At 34.8% G+C, this 19,778-nt stretch overlaps 1 protein-coding gene across 1 annotated transcript; it reads right to left on the bottom strand.

Annotated features, from left to right (window-relative positions):
• Nucleotides 1-8,413: 8,413 nt before the first annotated feature.
• Ankrd7 (ankyrin repeat domain 7) lies at nt 8,414-19,506 on the bottom strand. Its single transcript, XM_048785921.1, is given in 7 exon segments — nt 8,414-8,427; nt 11,082-11,127; nt 11,129-11,219; nt 11,751-11,857; nt 12,660-12,833; nt 12,995-13,109; nt 19,255-19,506. Coding segments are annotated over 7 exon segments (750 nt in total). The 5' UTR covers nt 19,458-19,506.
• Nucleotides 19,507-19,778: the final 272 nt, after the last annotated feature.

The raw sequence follows: 19,778 nt of genomic DNA, 5'->3' as shown, positions 1-19,778 counted from the left end.
GGAGAACCTAAAGTCAAGCAAAAACAGATAACCAATTAACTAATGATAAAAAAAAAGGGACTTCATAGACACATAAGTAGCTACACACTGTATTAAAGATAAATTCTGCAGTTTAAGTTCAGGCAAGCCACTAAAACCACCTTACTGTTCAACCCTAATGTCTAAATGTCCAGTTGTTAATCAAAAATAATTAGACACCAAATTCTTAGAAAACTTCAGCATCAAATAAATAAGTTTTATAGCCCATTAAATGAAATAGGAAACTGTGGGTTCAAACTTACATAAATAAAGAAGTAAAAAGTTTGATGAGGAATGGAAACTTCATATTGTTTCAGAGTAATTTTCAACCAGATACATTTATTACAAAGGGAAAAAAAAGGAATAGCTTTATATTGAAGAAGCCTAAAAGATATTCACACCTTAATCAAGTGATCCAAGTAAACAGTAAATTGAAATGAGGTGCCACAGAAGAAGATACAGGGAGAAGAGTGCTACACTTCTGGAATAATACCACCAAGACACACAACATGGATCCAATCATAAGGAACAATCTAACTCAACTCAGATGTTTTTTAATAAAACAGGCCTGAGGGCTGGGGATGTGGCTCGAGTGGTAGCGCGCTCCCCTGGCATGCGTACGGCCGGGGTTCGATCCTCAGCACCACATACAAACAAAGATGTTGTGTCTGCTGAAAACTAAAAAATAAATATTAAAAAAAAACAGGCCTGAAATTCATCAAAAGTGCCAACATCATAAAAATGAATGAAAGAACAAGGATGCACTGGCAAGTGAGGAATAAACAAAAGGAATAAACAGGGGCAACATTTGATCCTTTTGCTATCAAGAACATTACTGGAACATTTAGGAAAATGTAAATGAAATCTGAGAATCACATGGCACCTCTGTACCAATTCTCTAATTTAGATGGTTAAATTATGATTAAGCAGGAAAATATTGTTTGGGGAAAATACACACAAAATTCTTAGAACTGATACAACATAAGGTCAGCTACTCTGAAAAATAGTTTAAGAAAACAAAATTCTTAATAATATGAAGACAACTCTTTCTCTAAACTTGATATTGTTTTGAAATTTTAAATAAACAATCAGTAAGTAATACCCACTCCACTTCTTCAACTCTTAACTACCACTCCTGTGGTAGGCAGACTAATGGCCCATAAGGATATCTATATCCTAATACCCAGAACCTATATTTATAGAAAAAGGGACTTCAAGCTGTGATTAGACTAAGAATGTTGGGATGACAGATAATCCTGGATTATCCAAGAGGGTTCAATGTTATTTCAAGGGTACTTACAAGTGAAAGCAGGAGGTAATAGAGTAAGAGATCTGAGGACTGAAGCAGAAGGTCAAGGTGGTGACGGCCACAAGCCAGGAGCAAAGGATGTGGGCAGGGCAGTATCTAGATACCAGAAAAGGCAAGAAAACAGATTCACATGCCCCGCCCGCCCACCCCCCCACACACACTACCTAAATATCCAGAAAGAAACGTATCCTGCCAACATCTTGGTTTTAGCCACCTGAGATCAATGTCTTATTTCTAAACTCCAGAATTGTGATATAATCAGTGTGTGTTGTTTTAAGTTACTAAATTTGTGGCAATTTGTTTAAGCAACATTAGCAAACTAATATAATTCGTATGAACACAAATATCTGGTACTTCTTTTAAAGCAAGGTAATGCCCTCAACCTGAGAAAGATTCATTTACTTTTTGAAAAGGACTGCAGAATAGAGCTTTAATCTTATGTAGCACATAAGGGATTTTGTTCCCCTGGCACCTGGGAAAAGAATCTTTTGTAGTGAAAGTGCTGATTTGGGACTTTGAGAATGTGCTTGGTTAAGTGCATTGCAAATGAGATGCACACTGGGGCAATGACAAGTCTCCTGCAAGTTTCACTGGCAAGAAGAGAACAACTGTTTTCCTTCATAAAAAAGAGACCAGTGAGGATTACACGACTGAGCTGAGAGGGACAGTTAGGAGAGGGGAAGGATCTGGTATCAAGGAATAGGGGTATGAGGCAAAGAGACCATTTCCTGGGTACTGTATGAATGAAATGCCAGAAGACCCATGTTGAAATTGCCCACGGTTTCTGTCAATACAGAATAATTTCTGTTAATTCATCAGCTTTTTGTTGAGTCAATACTCTCAAAATTTCAGTGACTTAAACAACAAATATTTCTTATTAATAGTAAGAGCCATATACTATGGCTCTTCTGAACCTTTCAGGGACTGTGAATGGATTATGGGTTTGTTTGAGCCATCTCAAGGGAGGGGGGTTACTTTTCTGAGAACTCTCGGTGATATTCCACCGACTGGAGACTGCTCAGACTATGCTGACACCCTGCCCATTGGCTCAGACAGCCCTAGGTTCAAATGCAGCAACCAGGAAGTAGAGGAGGTGGGCCATAACCTGCTAAGCCCCACCAAGTTGTCTTTGCCATCTTCTTCCTGTTTCCCTCAGGAAGTCCTTCACTCTGAATCCCATTGGTGTTCCTACCCATTTAAATAAAGTGCCGGTTCCATTTTGTTGTTAGTTCCAGTCTTCATTGCTGGATCATCTCATTGTGCCCCTGCTTTTCACTTATTTCTGTGTTTTGTCTTTATTCATTAAATTTCTTATACCTTTAATATTTCTAATCTGACTTACTGTCCAAGTTGTTCAAGGGAAACTGAGTAAATGTCATGTGGATTGTGATAGGACCCAGCTGGGTTTCTGGTACCACCTAGGTTTGAACTCGTATCTGTACCATATATGCGACTCAGGCTTAAGAAGCAGATGCTATCTATGCACACTCATCTCAGGGAAAATGGTAAGAACACAAGAAGGTAGGGGCTTGTTAGAAAAGGCAAACTGTCACTTCCACCTGTATTGCTTTGTGTCATGGCAAGTCACATGGGCCAACTAAGTCAGTAGGAAGGAGAAAAGGATCTGGGAGGGGAGAGTGAGTACTTGCTGAACAATATTCCAATTTATTATAATTCCATAACACTAAGGAAAGGGACTCAGAGTAGAACCAGTTAGCACAGAAAGTGGCAAATAGGAGACACCAGGATAACACAAGATGGTAATCTTTATCAAAATTGGAGAGACTTATTCTGGGTGAAAATGTAATTAAAACAAGCTACCATTGTAACCCAGGTAAAACTATGGTCCCAGGGTTTCTGGAAGACAGCACTAATCCCAGCAGTTTGGGAGGCTGAGGCAGGAGGATGGCAAGTTCAAAGACAGCCTCAGCAATGGCGAGATACTAAGCAACTCAGTGAGACCCTGTCTGTAAATCAAATACAAAAAAGGGTTAGGGATACGGCTCAGTGTTTTGAGTGCCCTGAGTTTAATCCCTGGTACCCCTCCACCCTCCAAAAAAGAGAGCAGTGTAGAAACTTACCCAGAGATAAGCTGGTGTCAGCCTATGCAGGCTTCAGTGAGATACCAAAAAGAGAAAAATTTTCTGTACATTTGTGTGATGGAGCTGGACAGGGTCGCCACCATGTTCATAGAATGCCTTTGAAAATGAGAAAAAAAGATTGCCCTTTCTTCCTTTGACAGACCTGTGTCACGGCACGTGGTTTAACCAACCCCATCTGCTCCCTCTACAAAAGTGTTCTAAATCTGCACAAATTTATAATTCTAGTTGGCTAAGAGAAGAGGGGGAGTTAAAGTTTGAGGACTTCAATTATGTAAAAGTACATTTCTTCAAGCTGTCCACATGAGTGGGAAAAGCAATCTATTTACACGGCTGTTAAAAGGAAATATGAATATTCATGTGAAGTTGGATATGTATTAGTTATTTTCTATTATTAAACTTCTGAAGGAAAAGTAAATATGCTTTATTTTAGATATTGCCATTCACACTAAAAAGTAATTTACCTTTTGACAATATTCAATGTAAATACTTGAGATAATTTACAAAGAACTGTGTACAGAGGTATTACAATAATGGAGAAACAAAGCTAACAATTTAAACTCAAGTCAAGTATCTGCACTATACCTGCACTATAACAAATGGAGTACATAGTTTCCCCAAATGGATAGTCAACACAAACTAAATAATACACAAGATTCTTTTTCTGTCCCATCTAATTGTTTTATTAGATGTCCTATGTCAAAACTGCATCCAGTCTTCACAGCCTTCTTCAAATCTCCTCTACCTCACCAATATTAACCTGAAGGTGAGCCCATAAATCATATCTCCCTCTGATTCTTCAGTGTTGTACTGATGTCTCTATTATAAAATTTTGTTATATTTGAGCAAGTTATGATTGGAAGACTCAAAGAAACTCTTCTCTCAGGCTAGGTTAAATTTTTTTTCCTTTTTATTTGAAATTATCCCCCACCCTTCCTAACCTACACTAGGTAGTTTACCACTCCTTCTTATCCACTTTTGGCAGAGGTAAAATTCACTTACATAGTTGAAAAACCTGGAGCAGACTAACCATTTGCAAACTCATTGAGGACAGAAAATATAGGAAATCTTTTTCATCTTGGCTCCCCAGAATATAATATGGAATCCAAATCAGAGTTCTCAGTCTCTGTACTATGGCACTTTGGGCCAATTACTCATCATGGGGGGCTGTCCTATATATTGTAAGGTGTTTAGCAATATTTCTCCCCAGTCTTGACAAACAAAAATCTCTCCAGACATTACCAAATGTATCCTGGGGGAGGGGGAGGCAAACTTTTCCCAATAAGAAACACAGTATAAAAAAAAATGTTCAACATCTCTAGTAATTAGAGAAATGCAAATCAAAACTACTCTAAGATTTCATCTCACTCCAGTTAGAATTGTAGTTATCAAAAATATAAACAACAATAAGTATTGGCAAGGATGTGGGGGGAAAGGCACACTCATAACATTGCTGGTGGGACTGCAAACTGATGCAACCACTCAGGAAAGCAGTATGGAGATTCCTTGGAAAACTGGGAATGGAACCACCATTTGACTCAGGTATCCCACTCCTCAGTTAATACCCAAAGAACCTAAAAACAGCACACTACAGAGTTGCAGCCACATCAATGTTTGTAGCAGCTCAATTCACAATAGCTAAACTGTGGAATCAACCTAGATGCCCTGCAATAGATGAATGGATAAAGAACTTTGCTATATACACACAATGGACTATTACTCAGTGTAATAAAGAGAATAAAATTATGGCATTTGCAGGTAAATGGATGGAGTTGGAGAATATCATGTGAAGTGGATGCTAATCCATTATGGGGAGGCATGGGAAAATGGTGGAACTTTGATTGGGCAAAGGGGGTATGGAAGGAGGCATGGGGGCAGGAAAGATGGTGGATTGTGATGGACATTATTACTCTAGGTACATGTATGACTGCACATATGGTGTGATGCTACATCATGTACAATCAGAGAAATAAAAAGTTGGCCTGCATTTGTGTATAATGAATCAAAATGCATTCTGCTGTCACATATACCTGATTTAAAAAAAAGAAAAGAAACACAGACAAAAATCATAATGTAAATTAAATATTTATTGCTGTGATGTCAGGAACTTTCAGGAGGTTTCCTCCACTTTACTTCTTCCAGTATCACCTAGGACTAGAAGGAAGGAATTCAACAAATATATTTAAATAAATGAATAGTTCAAATAAGTTGCAAATATTACTAAAATTTTCATTCTGAGCCATTAAACATGGAGTTTATAAGGATGACATATTCATCCATTCCTGAGAGAGATTTGAGGTGGTATATTGGTTAATGACACAAATTCTAGTATCAGACTGGCTAAGTTTAAATCCAAGTATATGGGTTTCTATCCAGCTTTCAACTTACTAGCATAAACCTTTAGCAAGTCATTAACTATGTTGCACATCAATGTCCTTATCTTAAAATGAGGATACAAATATTTCTACCTTCTCAAGACTGTGTGAAGTTAGGATATGTAAAGCTCTTGGAAAGTGTCTGACTTTTTAATTATTATTATGCACTTAGAAGACTGAATAACTACTATACACCAGAGATTTTTAAAGTGGCAGGAAACAAAAAATTCAAGCTATCAGAGTGTTAATTCTAAAAAGTAAAAAGGAGAGAGCAATGAAAAGCAACTCGATTAAGTTACAGCAGGACAGAGCAGCCACTGAGGTTCTGTGTGAGAAGAGGAAGCTTTCCTAAGTGACAACTAAAGGAAGAGTCTTCCAGGGGAACAGTCCTGAAGCCAGGCCATGCTTAGTATGTTTAAGGTATAGCAAGGAGCACAGTGAAAATTGCACAAAACTTATTGTGGTTTTTAAAGAGAAAAATGTAAAATTGTAAATTCTCTTCAGGGGGAAAGAAAGAAGGCAGATGATTATCAAAACATTCCAAAAAGTTTAACACATGATTGTTTGGGTGAAAAGACTATGGGTGATGTATTTTCTTTTTTCTTTTTTTTTTTTTCTGTCATACCTAAGTTTTCTAAATATGTATTACTGTAATATTTCTAAAAAATCAAAAAAGATTTATCAATGACAGTAGTTATAAATAAAATTCAATTCCCATTTACAAAGTATTGCACGTGATTTTTCCTTTACTCTGTAGCTGACATGTTAGAATTTTTATTTTACTTCAATATTTTAATACATGCCTAACACAGCTTACACTTATGATTATTCTATTTAACATTTTGACTACAAATTCTTCCCCATCTATATTCAGAATATGAATTGAATCTTTTCAACTGAAGGTTCACAATGTAGAAGTTTGTCTCTAGAAATGTCTTCATGTCTAGGAAGGTTAAAGAAATTGTTTTCCATTTAACAAACTTCTCTTCAAATGAGTAGCTATGACAGTTTACTTAACTGCTCTTATAAAACAGATCATTCTAATTTAAGGAAGAAATAAAAAATTTGTGAAAACGAAATTATACACCTAGAAAAAACAAATGATAATGATAATGACTTCATTTATATCCAAATAGTTTCACTCCAAACTTATTTCTTAAATCCTATGCTTCAGCTACAACACAATTATAATTTAGCAATAATACTCCTAATTTAGTCATTTTAAGAAATGATTAAGTTGCCCCCTTTTCAATCTGACAGAAATACAAATTTTAAGTTTATCACCTTTTGCAAGGCTTATTGGGAATTTTCTTTACCCAATATTTCTATTATGCTTCAAAATATATAAAGATTAACCATTTGTTGAAAACTGGAAATACATATTGCTAAGAAGAAATGATTGGGGGTAGTTTTAAATGTTCACCTGCCAGAGACAACTCAAATATAGGAGTATTTTTTATATAGTTTCTACTGCTTTTGTTCACTTAGGAAATGAAGTGTCTATCACAGAAACTCTTTATCTCTTATAGATGCGTGATTTTTTTAAAGACATATAAGTAAGGAAAAATAAGAGTATGTGCAAAGAGGAATTCAAGGAAATTCTTAAGTTTACTCACCTGGAGTCAACAGAGCCAACTGTTGTAAGCATTATCTTTATAGATCTGAGGAAATAGAGAGTGTGAATAATTGTAACATTTGTATGATTTACTGCCACCATGCTCCTTCCATGGTCTTTTTTTTCATGCTGTGGGTGAAGATTAGGGTAGGATTATGGTTGCTGGGAATGCAGAAAATAGTTGCAAGAATTGTTGTTCATTCAACAAAAAAAGTCAGCATATACCAATGTTTTTAAAAGCTACATTTTAAATAGTTATGGGTATTTTTTGAAAATGAACACCAAAAATTAATTTAGTAGATGCAGGTAAACTGAATTCTTCACAGTGTTGTTGGTTGGTTGGTTGGTTGGTCGGTCAGTGGTCCTGGGATTGAACCCCAGGATAGCTTTACCACTGAGCTACATCCCCAGCATTTTTTATTTTTTATTTTGAGACAAGGACTCACTATGGGAGGGGTGGGTCTCACTAAGTTGCTGAGGCTGGCCTCAAATTTGCAATTGTCCTGCCTTAGCCTCAGAAATTGCTGAGATTATAGATGTGCTCTACCACTCCTGGCACAAATAATGTTACTTAACTGTAAAGTTTACATAAAGAATTGGTACATATTATATTAAATATTATTGAATATATTTATCTGAAATGTCTCATGCAAAATTTGGGTATTTTTATAACTAGTCAAGAGACTATGGATTTAAAAGGATCTTAATCAGTCACATCTTTATATTACATTTTCAGTCAATACAGTGTTAGAATATTTCTAATCACAAATGTTCTTAAGAGCAATTTCAAAATAGAGAAAAATTTAATTTTTGAATTTAAAAATATTAATTAGGAAAGCTATTTCTCTTCCTAAAATCAAAAGACAGCAACAACAACAAAAACTACTTGCTCAAATACTAGCTTACCTTCCTTTAGCTCTCTTGAACCACAAGTAGTGACCATTGTTGTATCTTCAGAGTGTTTGTTCAACTGTCTTCTACTTTTCATAATTAGCAGTTAATTGATGATATCTAGTCACAAAGAGAAAACATGCCAAAATTCCAACAGTCGTAAATTTCAATTCAACTCATATCATCATCAAGTCAAAATTTTATCCTAGTCTATCACATATTCCCTCAAGCTTCCTTGCAAGCCTACCCTATTGACAGACACTATTTTTTCCCATGCACTCTCATTCTCTTACATTTCTTCTCTTTCTGCTATCACGAATATAATTTTTAAGAGCCACTAACAAAGTAGAAAAAAATGATTTCATGTTATACTTGATGCATTCATTTGCTAGGGCTGTCACAACAAAACACCAGTCTGGATGGGTGGCTTAAACAGGAATTTATTTTTTCACAGTTCTCTAGCCTGGACATTCATAATTAAGGTGCTGGTGGTGCTGTTTCCTTTGAGGGACATAAGGGTATGATCTGTCCCAGGCCTCTCATTTGCAACTTTTACTAAATGTAGATGCCTGTCATCTTGCTTCTCCTCACATAAGTTGTCCCTCTGTCCTTATCTCCTCTTCTTAAGACACAAATCAGATTGGATTAGGGTCCAGCCTACTAGCCTTAAATTGATCACCTCTTCAAAGGCCCATGTCCAAAAAAGTCACAGCCTGAGGTACTGGGGTTAGTGTTTTAACATTAATTTCGAGGATGCATAATTCAGTAGATTGTTAACAAAGTGATGATTTAGGTTTAACAAATTAACTTGGTCAGGGACTAAACACATCCAGTAAAGAATACTTTTCCTCCACTCCCCAAAATGTTCATTTTAGTCATTTAATAATAGGCTTACAGTTTCAGAATTTCAGTGCCAGGAAAGAAGAGGTATATGAGTTCAATCTAACTTTAAAATAAATATTATTCTCGCATCTAAGACAGTTTCATTTATTTTTTAAAACTACATGAGAAAGACTGTCTAGGCTTCCACTCTTACTAAGCCATAGAACCTATAAACCAGGGAGAAGTGCTAACAAATGATGCTAAAAAGTGGAGGCCATGTGTTTAAGTATGCTAGATAGGCAACAAGCTACTCAAGCAATAAAATCACAACTGTGGAAAACTTAGTTAAAATGAGAAAAACAGAGAAAAAAAAGGACAGGGGGAATTAGACTGTACCTTAGAAAAGTTATTTGCAGCTTTTATTAAATGCTAAGGGTACCCACATCCTAAAGTTAATCCTTAGTCATTATTAGTTACCTCTCTTCCCTTTTACTTCTTCAAAGAAGTATATATATATTTCTCAGAATTTCAACACTGGAAATATGAAAACAACATTGACAGACTAAAAATTTCCTAGTAAACATGCTTCAATTTATTCTTAAATTAATAATGGAACAACTTAAAAAAGACATTGAAGGAAATGAAAAATTGTGAGCCCTCCATATAAAAAAAACAATAAGGTTTCATAAAACTTGTACATGTAAGTAAAGTATTTATTTTTGACTAATAGATACATTACTAAAAAGTCACATGTGTCACCTAGTTTCACATACTAAAACACCTTTTTATGTGTTGGGGAATGTCCATATTTAAAAGGATCAGTTAGAGATCTCTTTTACAAAGTGAAGAATCTTTTTAAAATATGCATATTCACCAATAATTTATCTTTTTATTTTCATTTAAATGTGTGTGTATGCATGTGTGTATAAAAAACCTAGGTAAAACAAGATATTCATGTCCAATATTACAAAGAAAAAATACTATATTCAATTAGGGTTCATATAGTTAATAAAATATGAGTTTTTTAGTGTCTTAAATTAAATTAATTAAGACTTTAAAAATAAATCTTTTGGGGCTGGGGATGTGGCTCAAGTGGTAGCGCACTCGCCTGGCATCATGCGTGTGGCGCTGGGTTTGCTCCTCAGCACCACATAAAAATAAAGATGTTGTGTCCACCAAAATTAAAAAAATAAATATTAAAAAATTCTCTGTCTCTCTCTCTCTTTAAAAAAATAAATAAACCTTTGAATATGCACACTTTTTATGTGGAACTAATAGATTAAGAGATATTTCTAAAATATAAATAAAGTAAGTGAAAGAACAAAGCAGTAAACTAGAAAAAATAAACAAGGGGAAAAACTATGCATAATTTAACATTGTCTTTAAAATAAAATTATAAAAAATATTCTGTACATTGCTTGACTTCATTAAATTCTGTCCATTATATCTTATTTTTTCATTGATTTAAAAATTAGAAATGCATGTTCATACAGGAAAATGTTTTGGTAAGTATGTAATGAGAACATACTTAAGAATTCTGGAAATTTATCAAACTGAAGTTAGTTAATAAAATATTAATAATATTCAAAACATATTTAAAATCTTTACATTTGTAAGGTATAAAAACAATGAAAATACATTGTGTGAACTAATCATCTTTTGTCTAACTCAATTACCCATATGTTTTATTAATGGCTTATGTTACTGGTGTGAGAATCTTTGTCCTTAGCCAATTCCCATGCCACTGGGAGCTCAATTTTGACTCAACTCACCTGTCTTTCTTATATGAACTGGAACCTTCAAATGTAGGAAATCAAGGATCTCTGGATTCATAGGTCAGAGTTTGTATGTGGTTACCCTTGCTGCTGAGCCTATTCCTACTTTGATCTTTGGGGTTCATTCTTTGTTCCTTAAGATCAAACATCACATGAAAATACATAAATACCACTTACGTAGTAAAACCATTAAAGGAAGCATACTCCTCAGCTGTGAATCCATAAATATCTTGGCAAGAGAGGTCAACATCTTGCTGAAGAAGAAGACTTACTAAACTTGTTGGTTCCTCACTGAGAGCAATCATAAGGGCTGTTCTAGAGTAAGAGATAAACAAATTTAGTCTTCTGAGTTTATCATCCTAATGCAGGATTTCCATTAGGAAAATCCAAGGCAACAATGTAAAAAGTAGGGCAGATCCGTCAAAAAGGTTTGTCTATCACAGATTAAGGAGTCTAAAAGATAAGAATCCCTAAGAAACAGCCAGCTGCATGGACTTCAAGTGTCAGCTCCCTGGAAGGCTAGTGTTTTCAAGATGTCTCAAAATTCCACAGAAAAGAGTATGTCTGTGACCCTGGGTCTACTATCCCCTTTAAAACACAACATTTGATCTTCTATATAAATCTCCAATATTATTAATCAGTAATAACAATCTACCAATCTGGTCCAACTGTTGAATTTTATTGATTAAAAAAAACTGATTCTGAGAATCTTAAGTATTTTGCAGAAAATCATGTCGTATAATCTCATCTATCTTTTCCCAATACCAAATATGTGTGTGTGCGTGTGTATAATTCTCTTAAGTAGCTGCAGTTATATGCAATATTATTTAGCTTTAGTAATTATACCTTTGATTCTTATCTGAAGCATTCACATCTGCTCCTTTCTTCAGAAGAAATTTTACCATATTTTCATTATTTTCAACAATGGCAAGTAGAAGTGGGGTATATCCATCCTATAAAAATTATTTCAAAGTTATTATTTAGAACATTGTGTAAGAATCAAGTGCCTTTTAGATTTCATTCTATTAAAAAGTGAGTGCTTATAAGAAACTTCTGAATATACACTTCAAATCTCAAAATATTTTGATACAGAACAAAATATGATTTCAAAGATCAAGAGAGCAACTTAGAGTTGAGCCATTTAAAAACTGAATTTCTATTTTAGGCTTGATTTAAATTGTGGGTAAGAACAGCCTGGAGTAATTAAGTGATGAGTACCTATCATTTAATTCACATTTCATAATGTAATAATTGGATTTCTTTAGAGCTTCACTTCTAGACTGGCATTAATTTGGGGCTATCAGACAAAATATCAGCAAACTCAAGTGCTAAGAGGCTTTTTGAAAAAATATTCATCAGTTATTCAAAATAGTTCAAAGGTGAGTTAGATTACTTTTAGTGTAGTAACACCTGTTATTCACAAGTATATGAATAAAATAGAAAAAATGGGGTTTCAGATTTTATCAACACTCATTTATATGGTAATCAGATAGTTCTCATTTGATATGGACCTTTGAACAATTATGGTTAAATATGATATTACTTTGTTGGTCAGAGTTTCAGTCGGCAATTAAATGGAGACTTTAAAAAAGGAAAAAATGTTATCAATTTTTAATAATCTCTCCTTCTCCCCAGTTTCAGTTTGGAAAATTCATTCTCTATAAAACATGCATCACTATTAAATGAATTATCTAAAATGAATGTTCTCTTTAGTTGCTTTTTAAAATGCAAGTTTTTTCTTTAATAGAAAACTACCTTATTTTTAGCTTCCAGATTCGCTTTGTGTTCAAGTAGTTTTCTGACTAATGAGATATTTTGACCACACACAGCATAATGAAGAGCAGTATTATAATGAAAATCCACCAGATTTGGGTCTGCACCATGGCTTAGAAGAATAGTAGCACAATTCTCCTTTTGAAATTGAACCGCCTATCAATACAACAAGAATAGATGAGTAATCAATTTACTACTCAGGATATGATATATTAAATTAATGTTTAATACTATGTTTTAAAGCATGAAAATCAATAATAGTTAACTGAAAGAACTCAAATATATTACAACTGAAAAGGAAAAAAATTAGAAAATACCTTAATCAGTATAGATTTGTTTTCATCATCTTGAACATTTATTTCGCATTTTTTCTTAGTTAAGAGGGAGCTGTTATGTGTATATCCACTAGTACAGGCCAGATGCAAAGGTGTTCTATATCAATATAATGAAACATGAATTTAAATATAAGTCTCATTGGTAAAGTTTCTCATTATACCCCCCCAAAAGCTAAATTTATGTTAGAATATTTGCTTCATGTGCTTATTTATATTTATACAAAATTTACATTAATTATAATTGCTTTTTACTGGATTTAAAATTACGTGAAAATGCTTTGAAGAGCAAATATTTAATATGTTCACTGAAGGGTAAACTGAACCCTACTGAGTTTAGAATAGGTTTCTTTCAAATGCCAAAATAGTATATGGACCTTAGAAATATGATAAGATTGGATATCACTATAAAATTTAGAAATGATCTCAAAACCCTCAAATATAACTAATAGATAACAGAGAGAAGAGACATTGACTATTTATTCAATGGCAAGCTACCCCTAATAATTGTATGTTTCTCTCTCTTTGTTCAGATATTAAAGTTGGCATCTGCATCTAAAAAAAAAATACAGTAAAAGCTGAAGGACTCTCTAAACTTTAGATGTAAACCTAATTTTAAATAATTATACTAATTTCTATTTCTCAAAGAACCCTACTATAAATAATCTACCAGAAACCAAGCACATATCTGTGAATTATGAAGAATAAAAATTATACCCATTTGAATTCGGCAAGTTTTAGCCCAGACTGGCCCTTACTAATCTATTATTTATTTATTTATTAAGGTTTATTATTTATTTATTATTTTATCTTTGTATTTATAAAATTTCATAATAAAGAGTATATATATGGCCCATGGTCCCAAAATGACATTTTTATGTCATTTTTTTTGCTTTACTTTAATTTCTCAGAAGTACTTCATAGGTGTCTAAACTGACCTGTTATTGACACAAAGGAGTAGCAAAAAGGTGCCTCTCAAAGACTTAAAAATAAGATAATTTTTAAAAACCTAAACTAACAAAACCAGTATACAATGACATAACTTACCACATATGCGAGTAAACTAAGAAAGTATGAAAATAACTTTCAACAGTTTTGGAATGCTATATTCCAGTCCAGTATAGTTGAACAAAAGGAAAGATTATAACATTTCGAAAATATAAAAAGCAGAACTCTAATCCATTATTCTTTAGATAAAAAAGACTTTACAGGAAGAAGAGGAATCAGTTTGAATGGCAGAATGGAACCAGAGTTTATTCATAAATAATCAACATCCTTCATGGAAAAGACAATCTTAAGTTTAAGGAACACAAACTTCCTAGCTATAAGAAAGGAATGCTTTGTTGTAAATCAAAAAATGATTTTTCAGACATTACGTCTAGATGAAATATCTCTCAAAACGACCTACCTTTCTTCGCTGTGATTTCATCCTTACTAAGCAAATTTCTGGTGACTAATTTGGTTTCTCAACAATCCTGATACAAGAAAGCACTGGTTGATTTCTTGTTTGTTTGTTTTTGTTTTGTTTTTAGTTGGTGTCAATATTTATGATTTGGATGAAGGATGAACTTCCATAAGTAGGATGAACTTCCATAAGTAATTGTAAGCTTTTAGAGTCTTCCTCCAAATATACAGGGCTAAACAGCTTTCATCATATCTAAGACTTCTTCTTGTAATAGCAATTACATATATATTAAGAATTTAGTCCCAAGGAACTTTGGTGATTTCTATCTATCATTAGATCTACTTCTGTATAAACTCTGATTTTTAATTTATTAAACACAAAACAACAACAAGAAGAACAACAACAAAATAATGCTATACTGCTATCTCTAAGGAGAATGAAAAGAGTATTTGGCTAATCTCCAATATGTCTTCTTGTTGTAGTAACTTTCAGTCACAGCTAGCAGCTATGAGCAGCTCAGAAGTGCTTGAAATATTCACGTTCCTTCAAGCCTGACAGGAGGGCCTGCAGGATGGGGTGAAACCATATACTCAACACCTGTGGTTAGCATTGCCAAACTAGTGGGCCAGGAAACCGAGAGTCGGGGGCTTCAGGGCATGAAATCCCTGACTCAGTAAGCCTCCTCCCTTAGGGACAAAGACCCTTCCAGATTGCTTTCCACCATGACAGCATTATTTAGAGTTTCCTCACAGTGCAGTTACATTAAGTAGAAGATGATTGGCTTATGGATATTGTCTTGCTTATGTATGATTGACGGGCATGCCCCACTCCAATACTATAACAGTTGTGTGCATTCCAAAAATAAACTGAGCTACTGGATGATAACTTGAGGTTTGTCTCTTGCCAGTTCTCTCACCAGCTCCCAGAGTCGGTGTGCTGATTCCACGTCTCTACCCCCAGTGACTGAGGTAGCCCAGCAACTAATTGATCACATCAGTGACAGGAACGTATGCATCTTCTAAAAGTTGATGTTGCACCCCCATGGATAATTTTACTCTTCTAGTTGAAGTCTAAAACCTACTTTCACAATTAAATCCTTGATGTGCTCCAACGAACTTAGGGAATTAGCCACAAATTCAATCAAATAAAATAGCCATGAAGTATCCAGCTTTCTAAAGAAGTACTGAGTAATATATTTTGTGGTCTTTTACGCAAACTCTGGAAACAAGAATTAATCTGTTTTGAGCAAATATGGAAGACTACAGTGTTTGTAATATCATTAAAATCTTCAAGACAATCTTGTAAAGAGTTTTTACTTAGAATATTTGGCAGGTTTTCAAAGGAGTCATCCTGGTTTAAAAGACAAAATGTTTTAATAACATATGGGTTTCACATTTGCATTCATTTCATTTAAATTTTTAGGTTTAACTATCCTTAAATTTCAGAGTGCACAAGTGGAGTACGCCGCATGTAACGTTCTTGTGGCCTCTTTTCCAACTGTTTATGTATATAATGTATATGTATATGCTTTGAGGCTGAGTGTTTTCCACCCAATATCAAAAACAAAAATGTGGGCTGGGGTTGTGGCTCAGTGGTAGAGTGCTTGGCTAGCATGCATGAGAGGCACTGGGTTTGATCCACAGCACCACATAAATAAATTTAAAAAAGAAAATAATGAAGGTATTGTGTCCATCTACAACTAAAAATAGTAAAAAAAAATTACATGTTTTTAAAAACAGCTGAATGCAGAAGGCATTCATAGATATCTGAGAAATACTTTTAAATCAATATTATTCCATTTGCTAAAAATCCTCAACTTTTATCAATATATATTTATCCAGTGTAAGACTTTAGTTTATATTGTTACTTAACTCACAGAACATATGTAACCAGAAATCTAAATCTAAAGGATCTCAAATAATAACCTAACTTTACACTTAAAAAAAAAAAAACTAAAAAAAAGAACAAAATAAGCCTAAAGTTACTAGAAGGAAATAAATAACAGTTTATAGGAAATAAATAAGAAGAAAATAAGAAACTAATATAAAAAATCAGTGAAGTTAAGGGTCTTCCATTAACAAAACTGACAAAATCTTAGACCTGAAAAAAGGAGATAATAAAAAAAAATTTAAAAAATCAGAAATGAAAGAAGAGTCATTACAACTACAACTGATATGAAAAATATAAAAATGACCATGAGAGACTACTATGAGCAATTATATACCCACAAAGGGGTAACTACGAAGAAATGAATAAATTCCTAACAACATTCAACCTACCAACACCAAATCATTAAGAAGTTAAAATTCTGTACAGAACTATATAACTAGTATGGATACTGAAACAGTAATCCCAAAACTTCCCAACAAAGATAAACCAAAAGCCATAGCCCTCATTGGTGAATCATACCAAATATTTAAAGAAGAATTAATATCTATCTAATACTAAAGAGGAAGAAATATTTCCAAATTCATTTTCCAAGGCCAGCATTATCCTAATATTAAAGCTAGACAAAGAAACTACAAGAAAACTATGAGCCAACATCCTTGATGAATATAGATGCTAAAACCCTCAACAAAATTCTAGCAAACCAAATCCAGCAATGCATTAAAAGGATTCTGATATTTACACCTGAAATATAAGGATAGTTCAACAAACAAAAGGGGGGGGGTCAATTAATGTGATCAACCACATTATCAGAATAAAAATAAAAATCATGATTTTTCTCATTAGATGCAGAAAGAGCTTTTGAGAAAGTCCTTTTATGATAACAACAACATACTAGGAAAAGAGAGAAATTACCTAAATATAATAAGGGCATATAAATGAATTTGGAAGTATTTAAATGAATTTGGAAGTATTTTTTCCTCTTTAGTATTAGGTTAATATATAAAAGCCCAACTTAACAGTATTCAAAGTGTTGGAAAAAAAAAAAAAGAGAGACACTGCCAATCAAGAATACTATACATGGCAAAACTCTTCTTCTAAACAAAACAACAACCCTCAAAGTTTTCCCCAAGATCAGGAATTAGGCAAATATGCTATTTCATGTAATAGTGGAAGTCCTAGTCAGGGGAAAGTGACAAGAAATGAAATAAAAAGCATCCAATTGAGACCAGGGCAAAGGAAATGGAGTAGATAGCACTTTCCTGTCAATCTGTTGCTAACAGCCCTCCTTCTCCCTTTCTGGGGAAAGGGTCACACTTTCCAACATAAGCAATCCCCCTGGATGGCTCTCTTCCTGCCTTTTAGTCATGTAGGCATGAATAAAAAGGAAACCTAAAATCTATAAAGCAGCAGGACACCCCCATTCCCTCAGGCACCAGCTCTGGAACTCCTTCTTTCCAAAGGAATTTTACCCCTCTTCTCTCTCTGTTCTGTTACTTAAGTAAAATTACTTTCTGCTCTTGCCTTGGCATTTCTTGTTTGTTTAATCTTCAACACGGAAGGAACAGGGACCCAATCCTGATTTTCAAGACTGGCATCACCATCAGAAAAGAAGAAAAACAGGCCCTCTTTGCAACTGACATAATTTTATATAGAGAAAGGTGGAGTTATCAAAGGGCAAAAAATTTCAGTAAAGCAGGATGAAACTTTATCTCTAGGATAAACTCTAGAGATCTGCTGTACAACATTGCATGATAATGAAAATAATATATTGTACACTTAAAGATCAATTAAGAGAGTAGGTCAAATATTAAATGTTCTTACTAAAATAAATTCTGCTGCCCATCATAAAATTTGTCGATGGGGGCTGATTACATTTTTATCGATCAAGTAGTTGAACTTCCTGTTTTGAAACATTGCACTCTGAAGTACAAGACAGATGCTATACATTACTTCTTATAGGGCTAAGCTTGTATATACACCTACCTGGGAGTCCTTCTACTTATCAAACCAAGCTAAAGAGCAGCCCTTGAGTCTGGAGATAATGGAAATTTCTTGAAACATTGTAACTAAAGTAAGGTCAATGGTGTCACTGACAGTATTTAGTTGAATGCATTGGGTCAAGGGCCCTTTGGGCTATTACAGCCTCTGTGCTAAATTCCATGGAAATGAATGTGGTTACTGAAAATATGACATGCTTATTCACCACTTTTATCTCCGAATTTAACACTCTGCTTTGTTTACATAGTGGTTACATATATTTGCCCCATAAATTTGTTGAGTAAATTAATTCAAAGCTAAGCAAATTAATGCTAAGGATTGTGCAACATAGAAAAGGCAAAAACCGGGGCTGAGGCTAGAGCTCAGCGGTGGAGCACTTGCCTCATACATGCGAGGCACTGAGTTCAATCCTCAGCACCACATAACATAAAGCTTTAAAACAAAAACAAACCAAAACAACAACAACAACAACAACAAAAACCAGCAAAAATCATCCTCTGTCCAAAAAGTTTGATAACAAGTTTCTTTTTAATGTATGTCAATTGTTGATGTTTCTAAGTCTTAAAATCTTAAAAAATACTGTCCTAGGTAGTTGCCTCTTCACTGTTCCTAGTCTTCCATTAGTAAAAGACTATATGGCTAAGGACAACCTATACCAGAGAGCCAAACAACAAAATGGGGCAAGGACAGAGGGAGTGCACTGAGGAATTAATACCAAGGGAGTTGTGGAGGAAATCAGGGAGGGCAGAAAGACCTTCAAACATGCAGGTAAGCATTCACAAAAAATTAAATAAGAATCATGGCCCCTGCACATGACCACTTCTCTGCCCAGGGAAACCCAGAGTGACAAGAGTAAAACGGCCCAGGCACGTCTCATTTCGGGATGGAGGGCCCAGTGGTCCCAGCGTCCCAACACTATGGCCCTTCCCTGAGGCTCTTCGGTTTTGCCCACCTGTGCTCTTTGTCCCGCATGTTCACGTCATGTTTCTTGAGCTGAAGGTACTCCTTCAATTTGTCCAAATCCCCATCCGAAGCGGCTTTGTGGAGTTTCTTTAAGTACCTAGTTCGGGGAGTGTAGTCCTGGCCTGTGGGCAGGCATGAGGAGCGGCTAGAAAACTCATCCTTCCTCTTCCAGAAGTTGAAAAGCTTCTTCATGGCTGTTGAGGTCCTTAGTCAGATCAGGATGTTCCTAGGGCTCTTTAACTGTCCTCCTCCTGTGGCTCCACTGGCTCCCAGATACTCCAGCCCCATCAGAAATGCAGGTGTGTGCAGACTTGGAGCTGCAGGCTTCAGCCCTCCGTTGCCTGGTAACGCCCAGCGTGGTTATGACCTAGTTCCAGGACCGGATTTTCACCTCTGACCTTGGCCTTACTACCTGTTTCCTCTGCAATCTTCCTATTAGGTCATGAGCCCTTGGGGGAAAAAAAAATCCTACTGACTTACAGACAGCCTCTTCTTCAAGGATAGAGCTCATGG

The sequence above is a fragment of the Marmota marmota genome, unplaced genomic scaffold (genome assembly GCF_001458135.2).
Source record: "Marmota marmota marmota unplaced genomic scaffold, marMar, whole genome shotgun sequence".
Lineage (NCBI taxonomy): Eukaryota > Metazoa > Chordata > Mammalia > Rodentia > Sciuridae > Marmota > Marmota marmota.
The sequence above is the reverse complement of the archived record's forward strand: the minus strand, read 5'-3'. Positions and strand labels throughout refer to the sequence as shown.